Raw genomic sequence first — 23,691 nt, forward strand, 5'->3', positions numbered from 1 at the left:
GCAACAATCCCCCCCCCCCCCAGTTTTTTAAGGTTTTGTGCATGCACAGAACTTTTTGTTTTGCAAATATGCACGCGTTCACCGAACTGGCAGTAATGCCGGCAGCAACCCATCCCTGAATTGCTAGATATTATTTATCATCCACCTCTGTTTTATTTCCTGTACTTTATGAAGTTCTCCCTAATTTAACAATTTTCCAGATCAATATTGATGAAGGTTGAAAAGTCCATCCCCCACCCCTCCATTGTGCAACTTCTATGGAGAAAAGAACATTCTCATAATACTTCTCCCCCCCCCCCTTTGAAAGGGTAATAATGGTCCAGATTGAGCAGAGTATGTTTTACATGTTCAGCTCTCCTCCTTCCCATTTCATTGTGCTTGTGGCTTTTCAGGAGACGGGCCTGAAAGGGCCGCGATGAAAGAATGGATACCCAAGCTAAGCTGCTTTTGCTTCAGCTTATGCACTCAAGGCGGTAAGCATTACTCAGTGTGATTCCACCCCACATTGTGTCATTCATATAATTGCACCCTGGGCTGTTGAAGAGAGCTCAATTTAAGAAGGAGCACCACAATTTTAGAATGGAGGAAACTGCAGCTGATTTCAATTAACAGGGTTTAGCTTCTATTTGCATAAAGCTGTGCTCCTGTTGTTTATTTGGGAATCAAGTCCATGCGATGCAATGGGGCGTTCATCTGAGGGAACAGGCATTTAAGACCACTCTGCAAAATTAATTAAGATGCCTAAATCACTATTTTGGATTAGATTATGTTAAACACTGGCTAATCTAGAAGAGCTTTTCCTAATCTGGTGCCTTCTAAATGTGTTCTAGGAATGATGGGAGATGAAGTCTACACCTGGAAAGTATCTGATTGTCAAAATAGTATGAAGGTGGTACTTGCTGATCCTTGCCTGCCTTGATAATAATGCAGCACAGGATAAAATTAGTACATTTCACTTCTCAGATGAAACTTAATGTGGGGTCAGTGAACTGAGTGAGGTTTTTTACCGGATCAGTGCATCGTATCAACATGTTGATATTGTTATTACAGTATTTAGTTCAATGTCAGCAGTGAAGTTGCCAGCATGCTTCCAGATGTGCCATTCCTTCACTTTGTTCAAAGAATCTTAAGCGGTGTCCAGATGTATTTGCCTTCCATTTATACTAATCTTAGCATTTCTGATTCTCTGCAGAGTCATATAGGAACCCTTCCCCCACATGGAAACCTTCTGCGATATGGGGTGTCTTTGTTTGTTTGATATAGTTTATACAGTCACCTATCTCACAATATTGTAACTCCAGATGACGAACAAGGATTCCAAGAAAAGCAAAAAAAAGAAAGAAAGAATATTATAAATAACCCATAAAGATAAAGGTAAAGGTTCCCCCGCACATGTGTGCTAGTCATTTCTTGCTCTAGGGGTGGTGATCATCTCTGTTTCTAGTCCGAAAGCCAGCACTGTCTGAAGATGTCCCGTGGTCATGTGGCCGGCATGACTAAATGCCGAAGGCGCATGGAGTGCTGATACTTCCCACCAAAGTAGTCCCTATTTTTCTACTTGAATTTTTATATGCTTTCGAGGTTGGCAGAAGCTGGGACAAGTAACAGGTGCTCACTCAGTTACGCAGCGCTAGGGATTCGAACCGCTAAACTGCTGACCTAATCAACATGCTCAGCGTCTTAGCCACTGATCCACTGTGTCCCTTAACTAACCCATAGCAAGAAATAAACATAAATGCATAGCCAAGGTTTAAAAATATTCCACTTATACTTGTAGGATAAATCACCTAACAGAGTTTCAGAGCCCAAAGTTGGGGGGTGGGGGTGGGGATTAACCAGGGCTTTAATGCCTTCCAAAAGGCTAATGGGATCAGGGGCATCCGGATGTCTGGGAAGATGCTGACACCTAACAAAGGCATGATACAGATGACACTCCTTAATAGATGGGACCTGGAGTACGCACCTTGTTGATCAGGAGATAGACAGTCCCACAAGTCATAGCTACAAATTTAGATAATTTGAAATTGATATCAATCAGTGTGAATTATGCCCTGCCCCATCTGTGGTGATTTTAACCCATTTTGTAGTGAATAAAATAGCCTTATCTCATTTTTAACTACCAAGTAGAACTCAGCGCTCTTAATTACAGTTGGTGCTGATTTAATATTCTGTGTTAATGGATGCTGGAATGCTTGTTTTATTTTAGGTATTAATTCTTTAAGAATATGTCTTAGATATCAGCTCTGTTCTCCTCTGTTCTCTTTTCATTGTATGCCACAAAACAAATAATAAATGATAACCCCCCCCCCAAAAAAAAATCATCTTGTGCCTCTAATTATAATGGCAGTGTTAAGGACTTTCAAATGTCAGATCTTGTCTTTCACTGTGTCCTGCTGCCATATCATTTGAAAACAATTTTGGAAAAAACGTTTCTTAAAAAAACAAAAAAAACCCTCTGAGAGACCCTAAGAAATCTAAGTGAGCGTCAGATTCCCTTTTAACCTATTCCAAAAGTTCCAGGTTTTTGCTTTAAATATCCACAGCTGTCGCTCATCCCTGATATGCGGTCTAAGAGCTTATACCAAGGAAACATTGTGATCAGAAAGAGCTGCTAGTGGTCTGATTTTTAGCAGTGCATATCTTTTCTTCGATGCACAGTGAAACTTTGCTTTGACAGACCACTTAAGGGAAAGATGTCCCTTATTCACAAACATCTCTCAAATACAAAAGTCTGTCGTTGCAGCCATTTGCATGAATCGTATCATTACTCAAAATCGATGCAAGTGACATCATTTATGTCATTACACATATTATGCAAATTGCCGTGGAAATGGACCCACCAGATGCACAGTCCATTGTATCGAAATCCACTAAATTGTAGTTTCACTAAAGGACTCCAGTGTCTCACTAACCATAAATGCAAGTTTGAGTGCTTAATTATATCAACTTTATTGTTAAGGAGTCACACTTATTTTGCTTCTTGTTGTATATGCAAGAGAACATTTTGACTAAGGGTTATGGTGAGGAATATGGGAAGAAAAAAGAACACCCATGAGAGAGACAGAGACTGAGACTGCTGAAGTGTTTGAGAACTGAAGTGCAGGCTTCCTAGTATATGAGAAGAAAGAAGTCCCTTATTTTCCTTCTACAAATCCTAGATACCACAACATGCTAGTCCTCGATTACAACAGTTCATTTAGTGACCGAAGTTACAAAGGCATTGAAAAAAGTGAGGTATGGCCGTTTTTCACACTTACAACCATTGCAGCATCCCCATGGTCATGTGTTCAAAATTCAGACGCTTGGCAATTGACTCTTATTTATGACGGTTGCAGTATCTTGAGTTCATGTGATCACCTTTTGCCACCTTCTGACAAACCAGGTCAATGGGAAAGCCAGATTCACTTAACAACAGTGTTACTAATTAATGCATGTAATGATTCACTTAACAACTGTGGCCAGAAAGTTCGTAAAAAAACTCACTTAACAAATGTCTCCTTAACAACAGAAATATTGGGTCGTAAGTCGAGGACTACCTATATTTCTTTAGTAGTCACCTTATCCTTGTACTATTAGATCATAGATATGAAATGTGACAATACCATAAATTAATTATGTACAAAAATAGAAAAGTAGAAGTGTTTGGACTGCATTTTACGCAATCCACAGTTTTCAAATATCAATAAACCCTGAAGCAATAAAGAAAACTTCCTGTGTCTGAAATTTGTAATTAAGTTTGTTTATCGTGCTGTAGTAAAGAAAAATGGGTAAATTAGGAGGATGTATATACCAAAATGATTGATTAAAACTTTTAATGCTAACTTTTAAAATAGTCAACTGATTCATGAAACAGGATGAAACTAAGTTTGGAAAAATAAAAAATGGGGTAAAATGAATTTCACAGATTCTCCATCTCTAAATTTTTTAGTATGATTGCCTCTTTATCCTTTTGAGTAGATCCGTCCTCTGCAACTCTTTAGCATACTTGAAATGTAATAGGTTTTAGCAAAATTTCATTACTCTTATTTCTGTTTCTTTTGGCACTTCATTTCCTTTTATGCCAATTATATAAGCACTGTGTCAGGAAATAAAATTAATTACCTGTAATTCTTGTTCTCTGAAGACAGAAGCCTGAGCCTAAGAGTCAAGGTCTGTTGTGCAAAGGTACAGATGTGTTGTGACATTTAGCTTGTATGTTTCAGAAGGTTTCTTCTTTTTAATCATCTGGTCAAATCCTACCCATTTTTCTTCTTTCTTTTTTTTTAAATCATTGTTGCATATGATCATAATCATGGACATGGTGATATAAAACCCACCACTAATGGCCTATTTGATCCCACTTTATGTGACTAGCCACAGTGAAATGTATATAGCAAAAAGTCAACAAAACAGCTTCTCCTTTGGTACTGTTTTGAAGATGAGATGAAGACAGAGAAAGAAGGAAGAAAATAAAATAGCAATTGTTGGCACAAAACAGAAATGTATGGACATAGTGGGAACCGCAGGTTAAAATATGACTTCCTATATCCATTCAAGTAGATGGAACCTATAGAAATAGCGCTTAAAAAAATTCAGGGAAATTAGTTAGATGTCCTGACTAAATAATTGAGATCCTAGTGTGTTCATGGTTTTACTCCCTAAAAGCAAAGGAGTCCTACTTAAGTCCAGCAGCTTTGATTTCTATGCTAAGTTGTGTTCTTAAAAAATGAACAAAGTCCATAGAGAAGTGTTCTGACCCGCTCCTTCATCCAGTAACGAAAGCCGAGACAAGCTTAACTAGAATGTACTTTAATAGCAAGACCAAAATCTCGGTGGCTGAAAGCCAAGAAAACAAACAGATAAGGACCTTGGCAGCAACTCAGACAAACCTTGGCAGCAACTCAGACAAACCTTGGCAGCAATCCAGCCTGCCAAGTTAGTTACAACAGTTCTCTTTAGTCAATGCGTTGACTTCTGCAAGAGGGCCGTGTGCACCAGCAGTCTTTTTTATAGTCTGGAGAGGAGCCTAATGACCACCAGCTGAGCGCAATTATCTCATGTAATTGTGTAATTGTTCCTGACACCTAGTAGCTCTTCGATGGCATGCATCCAGGAACAACTCACTGCTGGCTTCTGGACCACTCTCCCTTGTCTCCTCCCCACTGGTCCAAGGTCAGGCACCACCTGGTGGCCAACCAGTCTCTCTGCACCCTGCTCGGTGTCGGAACCCTGTCCAGGGTCCTCCACATCCTCCAGAGCCAACTCATAGGGCCCCTCGCTGTCGGAGTTTGGTGTAGCTCCAATGACTCCTGCTGGGCCATAACAGAGAAGTAAGTTCAGAAACGATAGAACTTAAATGTTCTTCTCTATGTAACTCTACAGAAAAGTACTTAAAAAGGGAGGGGGTTGCTGTTCTTGGTCAGACTTGTCAAAAGCTTTCTGTTCTGACCTAGGCTTCCCGCAGCACAGAGTCGAGTCCTCGTCCCGATAAACCCCTTTTATTTAATTTACAGTGAATTCCTCTCCAGCAAAGTCCCAGCCCATAGTCTTTCAATATAGTTCACAAATACCGACTTGAAGAGTGGCCAGGCTGATATCTTTCAGATACTGCAATATTTGGTAAGAATGCAGGAATGAACTGTCTCCTGGAAACATCCCTCCCCTTTTACTCCTCTTTTATTCTCTATGGGAGTGGCCATTCACTCTCCACCTGTGGCTTTGCTCCCAAGTCGACCTTTGTTCCTTAGCTGTTCCCTTCATCTGGCAACTCTGTGCATGCACCACTGGGAACAGGCTCCAGCTGTTCGTCTGCCTCACTGATGTCCAACTTCAAAGGCAGCTGATAACTGTCAGACGGCCATGGCCTTATCTCTGCTTCCAATGCAGAGCACTCGTAAGAGCCACCCGGACTGGCCCATGTTCCTTCTTAATCTCCTCACTGTCCAAATCTGTGGGCCACAACACTTTCTTCCAGATATTTTCTGTTGATGGTGGTAAATGGCTTTTCCCCCTCTTATTTTACTTCTTATTTATTTATTTAGAAATTTATAGCTGCCTACTTGCTCACAGTGACTCTAGGCGGCTTACAAAAAATAAAAACACAGTATGGAAACAAAACAAAAACAATAACTTCCCACCACCATCCTCAGTGACAACACAGAGTCAAATAAGCCATCCACTCTGGGTTCCCCAAGTCCATTGGCAAAATGAAGTCTTTTAGAGCCTTACGAAAGAAGTGGGGGCAAGTCTAATTTTTGAAGAGATGATGTTCCAAAGTGAGGGAGCCACCACAGAGAAGGTCCTGTTTCTGGATCCTGCCAAATGTACCTCCTTAGGGGAAGGGATCTGTAATATTCCTTGCCTCCCCCCTCTAGTAGGTCAGGTGGCTGTGACGGTTCACCGACAAAAGGGGGCCCGACAAAAGCACGCCCGACGAAACCGCGGTGACAAAACCGCGAGTTCTAAACCGTGCCAACGAATGAGCACTGAAGCGCGCCGACAACAGCGCGCCGACAGAAGCGCGCTCTAAACCTAACCCTAACCCTGACCCTGACCCTAACCCTTACCTTAACTTAAATCGCGCTTTTGTCTGCGCGCTGTTGTCTGCGCGTTGATGATGGCGCGGCTTTCGCACCGCAGTTTTGTCGGCACGCTTTTGTCGTGCGCACATTTGTGGGGTCACGGGCTGTGACTAGCAAGAGATGGTCGCTCCCACTTAAGCTACAATGCAGCTTTTCTTGTTTCTCAATTTTCTGTTTTTTTAAATACTCACAGATACTGTTTTTGGCTTTTATTTCTTGTTGCTAGCCTGAAGTAGGACAAAGTGTTACAGCTGACTCTTAACAGCAAAATAGAAGAGGATGAAAAGCAACAGTTCCTGGAATTTTATACTAATAGGAATAATACAAAGGCACATAGGAGACGAGCATTCTGCTTTAATTTGTTGTTCTTCCCAATGCATCTAGAGGGAAATGTGAAAAAAAGAATTAAATGAATTCTGGGAATGCAATTTAACTCAACTCACAATGTCTACCAATTTTCCAAAGCAGATAATGAGTTTGTGATCACATTGCATAACTAAAATAATTTTCCATCCCAAGTCATTTATATTCTAACTAAAACTGTATTGTTCACTGTAGTAAGAGTTGAACCGTTTTTTTTCCCTTAAACAAAAGTAGAAATCTTTAAAAGACATTTCTGTTGTGCAACAGATTTTGCTTCCTGTTATGTTAAATATGATTTGGTAGTATTATGCAGTGAATTTAAATAGTAACCACTGTAGTTGGGCAGTCACCCTGATATATTAATAAGGCAACAGAAGACCTCTTGCTTGATCCGAAGACAAATATCTGCTCCATGCGAAGATTCAGCTTCCATTTAATACGGGGTCTAACTTAAATGTATCTATGGTCTTTCTGGCACCTAAGACCTGGGCACTTTTAGACCATATTATTTCAATTATATTGGTATATAATTTTTAAGTGTAAGTGACTATTGGAGAAGCCTTGCTTTTTCTATTAAACCATCAGGTAAGAAATAGCTATTGCTTTTACAGATTGGAGAAGTTATGCCTTTTTATATTAAAACTTTTATATTAAACCATCAAAACCTTTATATTAAACCATCAAATAAGAAACAGTTGTTACTTTTAGTGTATTGTATCCCCATCACATTTTGTATCCCGTTGTTAATTGTCTGTATGAAATCTATTTTTATTTTCGTATTAGGCTGTCCCATAGTTGAGTGACGTGAATCTGTAACACCAACACCTGGAAATGTCTTGCCCACTTGTAGAATGCAGATTTAACCAAAGAGATGTTCTAAGCCATAGAAATCCCATCCTTAATCTGTTGGGAAGAGAATTATGGGATAAAGAGTCAAGGGCAAATAGCGAAACATTTTAAAACATTATAACTTATTTCACTAAAGAAACACTTGTATTGCCTGAACAAGTACCACTGGTCTTTAGGAAAATATGTTTTCATTTATTAAAAGAATACTATAACAAGTTTAAATTTTATTTTAAACCATGGATTTAAGTAATATGATCTTAAGGTTTAAATTATATAGGAAGGAAGCTACATTTGTTAAAGATATTTCAGCTCAACAGTTCTAATGCTGCAAGGAATTTGTCAGAGGCTGTAACTAATTTACCCTTCCCCAATGGGACCAGTGCTTTCCAGCCAACGCCCAGCAACAGAAATATGAAACATGATAGATGTGTGAACAGATACTGTGCTTGTGAGATTGACCTCCCATAAAATAAACCAATACAGTACATTCTCTTAATAATATCTTTCTGGAAAGGTACACGGACAAAGCAATGCTGTGTACTTATCAGCTTGTTACACAATACGCAGTTGTCATTTTGAAAAGGATTACAACATGTGTGTTTTTATGAAATACATTATTTACTTCTTTGGCTTCTTTGAGCCAAACTATTTCAGTGTGCCTTGAAATATTTATATAGTAATTAGTAGAGATAAAAAGACAGGTTTTGCTCACAATGTTAAAAGAGGCACACGATTCATCCTTTTCAGTTCAGCTGGATATTCCTGCCTGTTAAAAACCCTGTTCATCACTAAGCAGCCTCGAAGTGAAGTTTCAGTCCTTGTCAGAATGGATGGATGGATCGATGGATAGATGATAGCTAGAAAGAAAGAGAAAGAAAGAAAGAGAAGGAAAGAAAGAAAGAAGAAAGAAAAAGAAAGAAAGAAAGATACCTGTCCTGGATAATAGGGGGATAGCGGGGCAAGTATTGTATTATCTAAAGTATGTTTGATCTGTAATAAGATTCTTTCATTTGTCACAGTTGGGTGTATTTGCCAACAATACATTAGCCAAAGGGGGGGAAATGGAATAAGCACTTGTTGCTTTTCATAGGAAAAGCTGCTATATTGATACTTTTTTATTCTCTCTTGTGAACCTTTCGGGTTGCAGTCTAATTATCGTTGATCCTCACTAATGACTCTTTCAGGGATTATCTCTTACAATGTCAGCCATCTGCAGTGGTTTAGAATAATGAACTAACTGGGTACAATTAAGGCTTACTCTTAAATTTAAAAACAAAATTCTTAGGTCTCTCAAAACACAATAGAAGATGCTACAGAAAAAAGTTAGGTGGCATATCAGTATTTTGGTTCCACTGATCAACATTTATAAGCTACAAAGTTTGGCTGCAGAGGACATTATTTTGTGAGTTTCTCCTAAATGGGTAATTGTAAAGAATATCTGAATAGCCACTCAATTCTATTATATATGGAAAAATAATTTTCAGTCAACTGCACTTTATCTTGAAATACTGATACTACATGTCCTTGGTCTTCAATTAATCCCTGTTTCTGAGAAAGTTTGTTGTATCCCATATTGCAAATAATCTTGGGTGCCAATCTTAGTGATTTTATTGTTTAATTGTGAAAAGATAACATTGATACTTGAGAGCATTGCATATATAATGGCAAATAAAATAGTGATAAAATGATAATTTCAATACCTAGTTACCTGAAATGGAGCATGCGGGAGTCATGTGCGTATCCCTTGGGCTACAGGCTTTTCCTACTTAATTAACATAAAATCATGTTACTATTAATTTCATAATAAATAATGTTAATGATATTGAGCTCTAATCAGCTGAAGTTAGTAATATCTAGAGTTGCCATTCTGTACTAATTTAACTGGGAGTACAGTGGGACTTACATCTAAGTAAACCGTGTACTTTTAATCCCACTGAAACCAGTGGGAGACACCATTAATTAATGATGCAATCCTATAAAAAGTTCACCCAGAATTAAGTATCATTGAGGTCAGTGGGGATTATTTTCAGAGAAGTCATAGAATTATATCTTTGAGTCATTACTTTCACACTTAACTTGAAAATAATTGTGCTTACTGAAATGTTTGAGGTTTTTTTTTGTTTCGGATGTACTTTGTGTACCAGTGGTAATATTTGTATGCTTTATTTAGCTTTCGACATCAGATATTCTATGAAGTGAATTCTGTAAATAATTGTGTAAACGTATATCTATTTTAAATTAGAAATTCTCTACACCAGGGATGTCAAACTCGCATTGTTACGTTGTCGTCACGTGACATATCGTGACTCCCCTCCCCCCACTTCGCTAAACTGGGGCTGGGCATGGCTAGCACATGATGCATTTGGCCTGCCCATCTGGCCAGTTTGACACCCCTGCTCTACACATACAAACAAAATAGAACAATTTCGAAAATGTAATTTTTTTAAAAAAACAACATGTTAAATATTCAACAAAAACATAGGCCCATATTTTTTGTGACATAAATAGGTCCAACAAAGTATCAGTGCATTAATTTCAGCAAATGTCATCTTCAGAAAAATCTAATCCAAAATATTCACCATTGACAAGACCATAAATATGCTTCTCCATTATAATTTTCACAGTGGTGAAAAAATAATTTAAAAATTTAAAATTTCAAGTACCTAAAATAATCCAAAAAAACTTTGGTTCTCTATCAAATCATGAGCTTTGGCAGGATATGCAATATTCACAATATATTAGAACCAGAATATCTCAAGATCAAAAAGCAATGAGGAGTTCGGCATCTTGAATGGTTATGTATCTCCACTATTACTACCACAAGTAGAAGAAAAGATAAAGCTAAGACAAAAACTGGGAACTAGTGTGTATAGCATGTGGGACAACGTAGAGGTATATAGTTATTTGCAATGGCAATAAAATAATTTTATTTGTAACTCGTGGCTGTTCTCTAGCCATTCTGGTGCCATAATTGAAGACAGAAAAATTCAAGGGCAGAAGTTCTGGTGCTATAACTGAGGACAGAACATCAATCCGAGGACAGAAGAGTTTTAATTCTTTAAATTAATTCTGTAAATAACGTGGTTTATTTAAAACTCAAAAAATTATGTCCCAGAAGTTCTGTCAACCCGATTCCGGTTGGCTGCAGTTGAGACAAAGCAAAAGATTTACTTGTTCTGCGTTCAGATGAAACAAAAATGAAAAATGTTTCAGATGTTCTGGCCATAGGCACATAGAAAACAAGCTCTTTGCTGCAAAAATCTGGAGAACTGCTAGACAACAGCCAAGAGTTACAAATAAAATTCTTCATTGCCATCACAAATTACTGAGCAGGTTGTAAGGAGGAAAAGCTGGTCTGTCTTTTTCATTTCTCAGACACCACATCTTTCAATCATTTTCCTCCTCCAAAGCAGAAGGAAGGATAAACAAAGGCTCGTTCCTGGTTTTTATCCTGTTGATTATAGAAATTTCAGAGTGCCATGAAGTACTCACTTCATAGTCATACTAAATCTCAAAGGCGTAATCAGGAACAAAGAACATACACAGAATGCGTACACAGTTCAGGTGATTATTATCATAAAGCAGGTTTGGTCTAGTTGTTATGGCACCGGGCTGGAAAGTGGGCGATTGTGACTTCTAGTTCACCTTAGCCATAAAAATGGCTGGTGACCTTGGGCCAGTCATTCTCTCTGAGTCCAACTCACCTCACAGGGATGTGGGAAAATAAGGGGGAGGAAGATATATTGGATAGGTTTGGTGCCTTGAGGTATTTCTAAAAATTATAAAGCTGGGATTCAATAAATTAATAAATATCCCTTCTTGGTTGGGTCAGATAGGTTGTCAGGCAGAAATTCCTTGCTGAGAACTCAAGTTTCAAACTGTAGAATTCACTGGAGGAGCCCAACTTCTTTTGCAGTTTACTCAAAACTTTACCAGGAAAGAACAAAGGGAACACTCAAGGAGTTATGTTTGCCCTTAAGATGCTGTATATATGAAGATGAAGAATGAGTCAAGTGCAGAAACTGCCTTGGCCATGACTATCATTCTACCTAATATAGCAAACTAAAAACCATTTTGGAAAACAGTGTATCATTTGCAAGATAATTTTATTACTCTCTCCTTCTCCCCCCTTCCTCTGCCTCTCCCTCATCTATCTATCTATCCCTATCTGTCTGTCTGTCTCTCTGTCTGTCTGTCTGTCTGTCCGTCAGTCCGTCCATCCATCCATCCATCCATCCATCCATCCATCCATCCATCCATCCATCCATCCATCCATCCATCCATCTATCTATCTATCTATCTATCTATCTATCTATCTATTATCTTTATAGTTTATAGAAATATTTGGCAAGAAGAACCCAGTTTCAGTGATTGAATATATATACTGGTAAATATAGTCTCAGCAAGCAAAATTCAGTCATATTTGGAATAGTATAAAATCCAACAATAAGATTCCCCAATGTAAAGGAAAATATGGAACCCTTTGGATTCTGTTGTCTTTTAAATTCATTAGTTGCCTTTTTTTTCGCCAGATGCAGAATACTTGGCTAAATACTGGATAACCCCTTATACATCCATCTTAATGTGTGCTTTTTTTTAAACACGTCCTTTTTCGTTTTAGATATGGAGTCTGGAGAGCGGTTAACGTCAACAGCAGCCTCTTCCACTGCAGCTTCATCTCCTGCCTTGTCCTCAGCATCCATCGTCTCAGCAATTTCCAAAGGTGGCCTTTCCACTGGAGCCACATCACTTAGCTCCACAATCAACGCCTGTGGTGAATATGCCATATTTGTTATATTGTACCATATGGATGGCTTGTATCAAGGCATCCAGATGAATTTACGTCACAGTGGAACCTTGTTGCGCAATACATTATTAATTATAAAGGATGTAAATTGATGCAAAATGATGACATGTGCACATTATGTCATCACACAAATGACAAAGATATGGGGGATGTTGAAAGATGGCAGCTGTAACTATGTGAACAAGGACTCATCCCCTTACATGCAGGTTGTGGTCAGCACTAACTTTTTTGGCCCTTCCTTCTAAAGTTAACCCTGTATGAAACGGCATAAATCGCTAACAGATATAGTGGGTTGCAGGTGCCATATTTAGTGTTTAGATCCACTAAGTCAAGGTTTCACTGTGTTTTAGGATTTTTATAGGTTTGGGATCTGAATGCAATAAAAAAAAAAGAAAAGTAGTGAAGTTGGTATGTAACAGAAGTGACATTTTTGCCATTCAGTGTAACGATCCCTAAAACTGATGCCTTGCTAGGAAGGAACCTTTAAAGCAATTGTACAATTATAGGTAAGGAAAGTTCCCATTCTAGAGATTTGGAACTGTACCTTGTAGAACTTCCCAACTCTGACAACATTGGGCAAGAATTTTGCAAGTGAAGTTTTGAGAAACATAGCCTGAAGATAATTGAGAACACCAGGTTGAGGAAGTTGCACACCACGCATGATTTGTAGATTGCTTGGATTTTGTTATATCCAAATAGGAACTGATGCCATAAGCTTCCTAAGGGTGTGTAAGTAACTAATAAGTTATTGAAGAAACAACTAAAAGCTTAAGATAATTGCAAAAGTTATCCAAAGCTGCTTTCACGGCCATGGATCATAACATTTTGTTGTTGATTATATCCAAGTTGTCCTGGTCATGATGAATTCTTCTTTCTGTCCAGTTCTGTGTGTTTTGTATGATTTCATAGACCAGTGATAGATTTTCGTTGGTGTGTGGCAAAAGCGTGCATGCAGGTGCATGACAGTGCATGCACCCACCCATAGTGCATAGTTCCCCGCCCCCATGCATATGCATGTGACCCCTGTGCTCCTGCTGCCCCCGCGCATGTGTGTGTGACCCCCCCGCATGCACCTCATTCTCCCTCACCCATTTTTGGCTTCTAGTTTGGTGCAGGAGGCTTTCCAGGCCCAAAACGGGGTGCGGGGGGGGGCTTTGCTTGGGATCCCTGTGCCCTGTATTTGGTTTTCAGGTGGTACAGGAGGTCTTCCAGGCCCAAAAATGAGGGGGGGGCTCACGATGGTCCCAAAATGCAATGCGAGCGTCCCGCAAATGTACCGCCTGCACATGTGTGCACATGTCCTTCGCATGTGTCTGCCCCCTGTGCATGCGCGGGCAGAAGAGGCTGTGCATGCACAGGTTCACCATCACGGTCATAGGCTAGTACTGTCAAAAATGTTTCTGCAGAAATTGTTTGAATAAGACAAAACCCCACCAAATCAGCAATCTGAAATGCTGTACATACTTTTAATTGAGCATTTGGGGGCAGAGTGTGGTTTTAAAACTCCCAAATGCCTGATAAATATGAAAGTATATGTGTGAATATGTCCTTATGCAGTCAGAAGCCAAGATCTGTCCAATACCAGAACAAGAGACAGTGAACTACTAGTTTTTACTTTGTATGGAAGGAAAAGAGGGACATATATTAGAAGTTTCACTATAACTTTATTCATTAACTTCGTTAACTTTACTGCACTAAATTTACTTATTAGTACTTTGGTGGCTTTGCAAGTCTATCCTTGCAAATAGTTTTTTTACTAAGTCAGTTGCGACAAGTCTTACCCATGTGTCATCTTGATGATTTACATTATTTGCATAATGAATCATATGCAATGTAATAAAATTGCAGTTAAATTAATGTAAATTTAACTGGATTGTTTAAACTATTTTGGATTTGCCAGACTTCCTCCAGGCAATCTAGGACTGGAAACACTTATTCCAAGGAATGAGAATTTTAACCTCTGATTAATAGTGTTTAGTTGCAGGAAGGTTAAGGATTCTAGCAAAATTTCCTGTTATCAAGTGAGTCATGTATGTATAGGCAATTTAATTGACAATTTCCTTATCTGTTTTCCTCCTGATTTTTTTATATAGAGGACTAGAAGCTTGTCTCTTTTGTGGATCCACTCACGCCTGTTCCTTGTTTTATAAAGTTCATTCTAATCAAAGTGTAAAGCAACTCTAAAAGGATTCAACAACCTGTTGTTTGATTTCAGGAGGATGTTCCAATAGAAATTGATCAATTAAATGGGGGATGTATTTAGGTTTCAATGCATATGAATCTCATTTATATTATATAGTCATTACATTTGTAGGTTAAACTCTTGGTCTGTTTACTTCATGACTGTTTATACTAATTGGCAGCAGTTTGCAAGAATAAAGACAGAATGTTCCCTGCTAGTCTAGGATTGAATCTGTAGCCTTTAATAAAGCAGATGCTCCACTTTTGACCTATCAACACTTACTAATTACATGATACCTATATTTTTAGCTGTTGGTAGAAGTTTGTGGAGAGTCTGTGACAAAAAGCTGCCACTACCCTGAGCACGAAGATGAGAGAGCTTTTGATACATACAGAGTGAGATGGTAGCATATCAATAAAATACATACTTTCTTTTTCCCATTGCCTCCAAGATGGAGGGAGAAACTTATTGTGTACTCCAGTGCAGGTTCTGGAGGTATGTTGGGTGAATCAGGACTGCATAAGATTAAGGTGACCAGATTTTCAGATTGGAAAAGAGGGACGCCCTTGACCGGGGGGGGGGGGGGGGGGGGGCTCTTGATTTAAAAAACTTTTTTTTTGTCAAAAGGTCACCACCAGGGCACTGAAACCAGCATAAATACGAATCTGTTGCAAACAACATTTTGATCACGTGACATGAGATGCTGCTGCAACGGTCGCTAAGTGTGAAAAATGGTCGCAACGGTCGCTAGTGTGAAAAATGGTCATCAGTCACTTTTTTCATGCATTGTATCTTCTGATTATTAAAAGTGCAAATTCACTCCGTGTCAATCATGACTCCTGAGTCCATTTCAAAGTATTGTGCATAGAAATTTTAAAAATGGCTTGTTTCAATTTATTTTGGATAGAATCTTTTTTTTAAATAGTTTAAGACAATTTAAAAAAAAGAATCAACACAGAATAACATATTTTTAAAACTCATATGCACAATAAATAAAATATTATTGTAAAATACATTAAAAAAATAAAAGAAAAAAAACCCAGCTCACTTACCAGCAGGCAGGCAGAGTCAGCAGATCTTGTAGGGATGGCATGGAAGCACACAGGGAGGCCTATATATACGCAACTGCAGTAACAATGACAATGATGAAGGATTGGATTGAGTTAAAGAATAAAAGAATTCTGATCTTAGAAGGCCATGACCTGCAGGCAGGCTGGCATAATTTCTTATGGAATGAAATGACAAACATTAAAACGCACAATACTTCAAATCATTTAATTAGAACTTACTGCAACAATGGCTCAAAATCAAAAAAATCCACTATGTGAAAACCCCAAATTGGCTATCACCAACAGAAAGAACGACACACCCAATTTTACAGATTGGAACAAAATTCTAAGATACAGAGATCTATTGACAGACAGGGAAATTTAACAACAATTGAAGAATTGGCAGATCAGAATATGAAAGGTGACTGGCCTAACCTACCTCCAAATTAAAACTAATACAATAAAGACACTAAAATATATGGTATTGAACAGAACCACACAAATTGAATAAAATTATTCAAAGTCTGGACAGAAAGATGATAGGGAAAATATACAAATTCCTCTTGAAGTATCAAATGGAAGAGGAAATTGGAAACTGTAAAAGAACCAATGATAAATGGGCACAGAACTTTGGCTATAACATTGAACTAGACAAATGGGAAAAATTTTTGGGGAATAAATTTAAGAATGACACTATCAATCCATACAAGGAAAACCTTGTTCTTTCAATCCTTCCAATATTTTTTTCCTTCATTCCCTTGTCTGTTTCAATATTAAGTACATTTCTTCCTTTCTTCCTATAATTTTTTCCATTTTCTTCCTTATATTCTTTTCCATTTCAACATTGTCTTCCTTTTTTCCTTCTTCCTTCCTATACGTCTTTCCATTTTCTTCCTTATATTATCTTTTCTGTTTCAACAGTCTTTGTGTTCTTCCTTCCTCATCTTCCCTTCCTTCCTATACTTCTTCTTTCATTCATTATATTTTCTTTCCATGTCAATATTAAGTGTAATTCTTTGTTCCTCCTTCCTTCTTTCAATCCTCCAATACTTTTTCCTTCATTCTCTTTCCTTCAATATTACGTGCAATTCCTTCCTTCCTTCCTTCCTTCCTTCCTTCCTTCCTTCCTTCCTTCCTTCCTTCCTTCCTAAGTTATTTCCATTTTCTTCCTTAGATAATATTTTCTGTTTCAACATAAACTGCCTTCCTTCTTCCCTCCCTCCCATCCCTTTCTTTATGTTTTCTTCATGCTTCTTTTCTTTTTCCTCTGCTCTTTTTAACCCCCCCCTTCTTCTCCTCCTCTACATTAGGTTGGATTAGTTTGTTTATTAGTAAGTCAAACGTTTTAATAAAAGTTTCATCTTTTAAGATTCGTCCAACACATCCAATTGTAACCTTAACAGAATCCAATTGATCCACAGACAGCAGCGGGGAGCCCCAGAAGCCAGAGGACGTTCTCTGCTGGCGGTCCGCCGCTCCCCCGAAATCTCTCCTTCCGCGGCGAATCCCATGGATTCACGAACGGACTCCACGGAAGGAAAGAGGATCGGGACAGCAGCGGGAGGCCCAGAAGCCAGAGGACGTTCTCTGCTGGCGTCCGCCGCTCCCCCGATATCTCTTCCTTCCGCGGCGAATCCCATGGATTCACGAACGGACTCCACGGAAGGAAGAGAGATCGGGACAGCAGCGGGGAGGCCCAGAAGCGAGGGAGACGTTCTCTGCTGGCATCCGCCGCTCCCCCGATATCTCTTCCTTCCGCGGCGAATCCCATGGATTCACGAACGGACTCCACGGAAGGAAGAGAGATCGGGACAGCAGCGGGGAGGCCCAGAAGCGAGGAGACGTTCTCTGCTGGCATCCGCCGCGCCCCCGATATCTCTTCCTTCCGCGGCGAATCCCATGGATTCACGAACGGACTCCACGGAAGGAAGAGAGATCAGGACAGCAGCGGGGAGGGCCCAGAAGCCAGAGGACGTTCTCTGCTGGCGTCCGCCGCTCCCCCGAAATCTCTTCCTTCCGCGGCGAATCCCATGGATTCATGACGGACTCCACGGAAGGAAGAGAGATCGGGACAGCAGCGGGGAGGCCCAGAAGCCAGAGGACGTTCTCTGCTGGCGTCCGCCGCTCCCCCGACCTCTCTTCCTTCCGCGGCGAATCCCATGGATTCACGAACGGACTCCACGGAAGGAAGAGAGATCGGGACAGCAGCGGGGAGGCCCCAGAAGCCAGAGGACGTTCTCTGCTGCGGCGCCGCTCCCCCGATATCTCTTCCTTCTGCGGCGAATCCCATGGATTCACGAACGACTCCACGGAAGGAAGAGACATCGGGACAGCAGCGGGGAGGCCCAGAAGCCAGAGGACGTTCTCTGCTGGCGTCCGCCGCTCCCCCGATATCTCTTCCTTCCGCGGCGAATCCCATGGATTCACGAACGGACTCCACGGAAGGAAGAGACATCGGGACAGCAGCAGGGAGGCCCAGAAGCGAGGGGACGTTCTCTGCTGGCAGCGCCGCTTCCCCGATATCTCTTCCTTCCGCGGCGAATCCCATGGATTCACGAACGGACTCCACGGAAGGAAGAGAGATCGGGACAGCAGCGGGGAGCCCCAGAAGCCAGAGGACGTTCTCTGCTGGCGTCCGCCGCTCACCCCGACCTCTCTTCCTTCCGCGGCGAATCCCATGGATTCACGAACGGACTCCACGGAAGGAAGAGAGATCGGGACAGCAGCGGGGAGGCCCAGAAGCCAGAGGACGTTCTCTGCTGGCGGCGCCGCTCCCCCGATATCTCTTCCTTCTGCGGCGAATCCCATGGATTCACGAACGGACTCCACGGAAGGAAGAGACATCGGGACAGCAGCGGGGAGGCCCAGAAGCCAGAGGACGTTCTCTGCTGGCGTCCGCCGCTCCCCCGATATCTCTTCCTTCCGCGGCGAATCCCATGGATTCACGAACGGACTCCACGGAAGGAAGAGACATCGGGACAGCAGCGGGGAGGCCCAGAAGCGAGGGGACGTTCTCTGCTGGCGTCTGCCGCTGCCACGACCTCTCTTCCTTCCGCGGCGAATCCAATGGATTCACGAACGGACTCCACGGAAGGAAGAGAGGTCTGGTCTGGGCAGCACGCACAGAGCGGGAAAGGCAGCACCAAAGCCTGGCCGCGAGCGAGGGAGCGCGCGGCGAGCAGTGACGCCGGGCTGCTTCCTCCTCCGCCGCCGGCGGGCGGCTGCTCCCTCCGGGGCCGGAGAGCTGGGAGCAGCCGCCCGAGAACTTCCACGTGGTTCCAAAGGTTTTGCCGCCCGTTCCAGCGCAGCACAGGGGCTGGCTGCGAACTCCGCAAGGGGGCTGTCTCCTTCCCCCAGCCCAGCGCTTCCCGATTCCCACGGTACCAAATTTAATACAAAACATGATTTACTCACCACCAGTGAGTAAGCGCAGCTGCCCAAAACAAAGACGAAATAAAATGGAGACTCGCGCATGCGTCCTCAGCTAAGGAGTCCAGCCAATCAGTGAGCTGGTTGGCCAGCTCACTGATTGGCTGAAGTCCAGCCAATCAAATCACTGAGCGGCAGGCTGGGCTGGCTTAAATTTGTAGGTGGTAGCATAGAACAGAACGATGAGCCAGCCCAGCAGCTGATGGGCGGGAGCTGCAAGCGCCAAAAAAAGCGTGCCTTTTTAAAAAGCGGGCGGGACGCGGGAAAATGCATCAAAAAGCGGGGGTGTCCCGCCAAAAGCGGGACGTCTGGTCACCTTACATAAGATCCTTATTTTAAATACTAATCTAAGGAGCCTGAAGGTAAATACCTTCAGTTGAATGATATTGTTCTTTTTAGCTTTTTTTCTTCTTCTTTTTTTGATTTTGTCAGCAGCAGTTTGAGATTTCTGACGGGAGTTATTACATCTCCACTAGCTTGATGTCCAAACTGCAAAAAATAAAAAATAAATCCATAAATTGGCTTCACACCGAGTCCAGTATGGAGTAAATTTCCTATGATTTACAATGCAAACTTCAACAATCTTAAACAAAAAAAAGTCTCTAAATCTCAATCTAAATTAAAATAGATTTTCTCCAGGGTTATCTGAGATTAATAATTTCAGATCTAAATGCTTTACATTTTCTGAAGTATAATCACATTCAGCATTTACAGAGTTCACTGCAAGGTCCTATGTTTGTAAATATGGCTCATTGTATAAAATCAAATATTGGTATTGTGGATCTTCAGTGAATCACAGATGTTGTTAACCTATTTTGTTTCACATATCCTTTCATTAATTAAATAAAACTTGTAAAATAATTGATTTGGGTCCATTGATAATATCCAGAGCAGCAGGAGGAGAGACATTTGAGCCACTATGATAGAAAGGTAATTCATATTGAAGATTGGTTTCTGCATCAGCATAGTATTTTCAGTATGTATAGTTTAGATGATAATTATTTGGGTCAGGACATTAAAAACACAACAAACAAAGGTCCTTCCATAACCAGCTACACTCCCTAAACTCTGAGAACTTTTTTGAACTGTCACCTAAGGATGCTTAGAAGAACTATTCAAAGGAGATTCACAGCATTAAAATTATTCAGGCAATGCTGAATAATTTTCTCATTCTTTAAGGATAACAGGAATGACCTGCATATCCTGCATAGTCTGGATTCCTTTTCAATCCAAAGTGTTGAACAGTCCTATTGCTCATTGTTGCTGTATTCTCTTTGTCCCTGTGCTTTCCCCTCTAGCTCACGGGTGTCAAACGCACAGCATCACTTGGTGCTGTGTGACATTTTCCCCATTCACAGAGGTGGGGTGGGTGTGGTCTGTGCATGACACATCTGGGCCACCATGTTTGACAGCCCTGCGAATCGGGCCGATATCTAAGGGAGAACAAAAAGACAATCAGGTGGCCCTTATCCCCATTCTCTTGTAACATGGTTGTTTTTTTTCCATGTGAAAAAAGTAAAAGTTTTCAATGATCCAAAAAGCGGACTCTGCATTTGCGGGAGGAGGAGAAGAAGAAGAAGAAGAAGAAGAGAGAGGAGGAGGGGAGGAGAGGAGGAGGAGGAGGAGGAGGAGGAAGAGAAGAAGAAGAGAAGAAGAGAAGAAGAAGAAGCAGAAGAAGAAGAGAAGAAGAAGAAGAAGAAGAAGAAGAAGCAGGCAGCAGCAGCCATATGTGGGATCTCCACATGGTCAAAAATTATGGAAGAGGGTTTTAAGGTGCTGTAGCACCTTGTAATCAGGAAAGAACACTCTGAGACAGGAAGTGGAAATCCATACCAATGGGAAACTGGCACAAAACTATTTGTCACATTCCTTTGGGAATTCCCTGAGAGCAACCACTGAGGATGAGTAATCAGCTGAACTTGCCAAGACCTTGGAAAGCTGTAGCATAGTGGAAATCTTAGATCAGTAGCTCTTGTGTGTGGAATGAATTTCAGATGAATCTCTAATTATCAAGCACTTTTCTGTCCCAGGTGAAGATTGAGAGTTGGCTGAAGAAAACCCCAAGTGCTTCCTCTCACACCTGCTTTTCCTTGAGCCCAAATGGGTTTCTGCCTAACAACATATATTTTAAATAAGGAACAGTCAATGGCTGGCTAAAGATTAAAGGAATAAATTATAGAATATTAGAGTATAATCATATTCTTATGGTAATATGAAATCAAATTTAGAATGCTATTTACTTTATATGGAATATTTCTCACTAGGCGCTGAGAAAGATATTAACATGACACCAGTCTACACATATTTTGGATAATTAGAAGAAAAAAAAGCTCAGGAATAATGGCTGTTTCATCTTGTTTTTTTTGTTTCTTTACTCATGTGGGATGTTGAATCAGACATAACACATTCACAGGATGTTCTTCACTCCCCCCCCTCCCTTCTTCATTTATTATTCTGCTCAATGCCATCACCATAAAAGCTAGTCAAGGTAATATAATCTCCTTCATACAGTCTGCCATCATGTAGTTTGGATACTCAGACAGAACTACTTCTTTCTTGCTCTCTGGGTGTTTGTAAGAGAGACAATGGGTAAATATTTGTCCACTATATTTAATTGCTTAAACTGCCTATGTGGCTTAGTCTAACAAGTTTGGGATGTATTTGATGAAAGCTCATGATCACGTCTAATATTACAATGCCTTCACTTTATTGATTGCATAGGAACACACATGAAGCTGCTTTTTACACTGCAGTCTTCAAGTAAAATCTAGTAAATATTACATTTATCAGATATTCTAGAATGAAGAAGAAATATAATTGCATCTTTTTAGCCCTAATTTCGTGCCCCGTGTGATAATTTCTTGAGTTATCAGCCTGGATCTTGTGAAGAGAAAAAAAAATCTCTTTATATAATTGAGCGTTTATCTTTTACAGTTTTAGAAGTTATTGTTTCCAGTGCTATACTGTTAAAAACACCTTCATCTCAGCTTGCAGTTAGAGAGGCTCAGGTTTCATCCAATGCAATATAATTATTTTCTTTGCAGTAATCAATAGTCTATTAAGCAGGCTTGTAATAAACTTCAGTCTTTCAGCCATACAAATCCCAAGACAGAGACTTAGTCCAGACTGGAACTCTAGATGTCGTGCCAGAAAGATTGTGTTACAGATCAGCTGTTATTTGTGGTTACTCTACTATAATTATATAATGTGACTTTGGAAAAAATATTTCTCCAAATGCGTGTAATTTGAGTATGGTAATTATATTATACATACATTTTCTGCAGTATTTTTCCTCATTATGAATCTGAATCATAAGCCACTTACTCCATTGCAGTCTGAATTCTCCCATATATTTCAGTGGACTTCCCTGAGGGCTGATTCAAAGGTTATGCTATTAGCAATTATGGCAGAGATGCCTGTGAAGCCATACTAGAAATGTAATCTCCAAAGTGCTAACATAGGAATCAGTGTTCAAGCTACACGCTGAAATTAACTCTTAAAACAATTCTGTGCTAATTAGCATCTAGATCTCAAATATAAATAATAACATCTTTGTGCTTGTTTCTAATAAGAAATATCTGCCATTCTGCTTAGTGGTCCAGAAATAATCTGCATTTCAGAGAGGAGAGGAGGAGGAGGAGATGATGATAATATATATTTCCACCAAAGAAAGGAGCCCATTCTTAAGAATAATTGGCAATCCCCAGGCCCGTTTTTTGTATTCTTCAGCTCCTTTCCAGGACCCAACTGCTTAGCTCTGATTTCTGTCATTCTTTATTTAAAGTTGGCTTATTTCAAGATGTGTGTGTGTTGTTGTATGAGCCATCCTGGTTTTCAATCCTGATTTTTCAAAGCAAGCACCAATTATAATGAAATTATAGTGGCTGATCTTGAAGTTTCTGTACACACCCAGGCTTTTTAAGCATCTCACCTACAATCATTGAGCATCATGGATCAGGTAGCTCTTGTAAAATGAGACATGTAGCATTCAAATATGTAGTTTTCAATTGTTAAAGTTATGGAGGATTTAACTATGAAGCAAAGGGAGCAATACTTGTGTAAGCCAGTGGTGGGCTAGACAGACAAATACATAGTCAAAATATTTGTCTTTATACAATGTTTTTCAGAAAAGGAAAAAATCCTATTAGACTAGACTCATGTATTTGTCAAGTTTCTCTCATGTATGACAGAGATGGAGAGAAGAGATTTTGAAGGGGACAGAATAAGATTTTAATATATCACAAATGGGTTGGACAAAACATATATTTTTTCTTTAGTCAGGAACATGGGGAAGCAGTTTTCATGTGTATTGGGTAAAGAGAAAGGAGGAGAGCAAAACAGAAAGCAATCTGTCATTCAAAACCCAGCAGATTTGAAGGCATTACTGTTAAAATTGCAAGATTCTGTAGCCTCAATTATCTACCTCTATGTTCACCTATTATGATTTGGGGA

General features: G+C 40.3%; 1 protein-coding gene across 1 annotated transcript in view; it reads left to right on the plus strand.

The window, feature by feature from the left end:
• Positions 1–23,691, plus strand: part of BAZ2B (bromodomain adjacent to zinc finger domain 2B) — a 143,992-nt gene that overhangs the window by 18,271 nt on the left and 102,030 nt on the right. The window contains 1 exon segment of the mRNA XM_032210955.1: positions 12,394–12,546. Within this exon segment, the coding sequence (XP_032066846.1) occupies positions 12,394–12,546 (153 nt within the window).

This window comes from Thamnophis elegans, chromosome 1 (assembly GCF_009769535.1).
Source record: "Thamnophis elegans isolate rThaEle1 chromosome 1, rThaEle1.pri, whole genome shotgun sequence".
NCBI classification, from domain to species: Eukaryota; Metazoa; Chordata; class Lepidosauria; order Squamata; family Colubridae; genus Thamnophis; species Thamnophis elegans.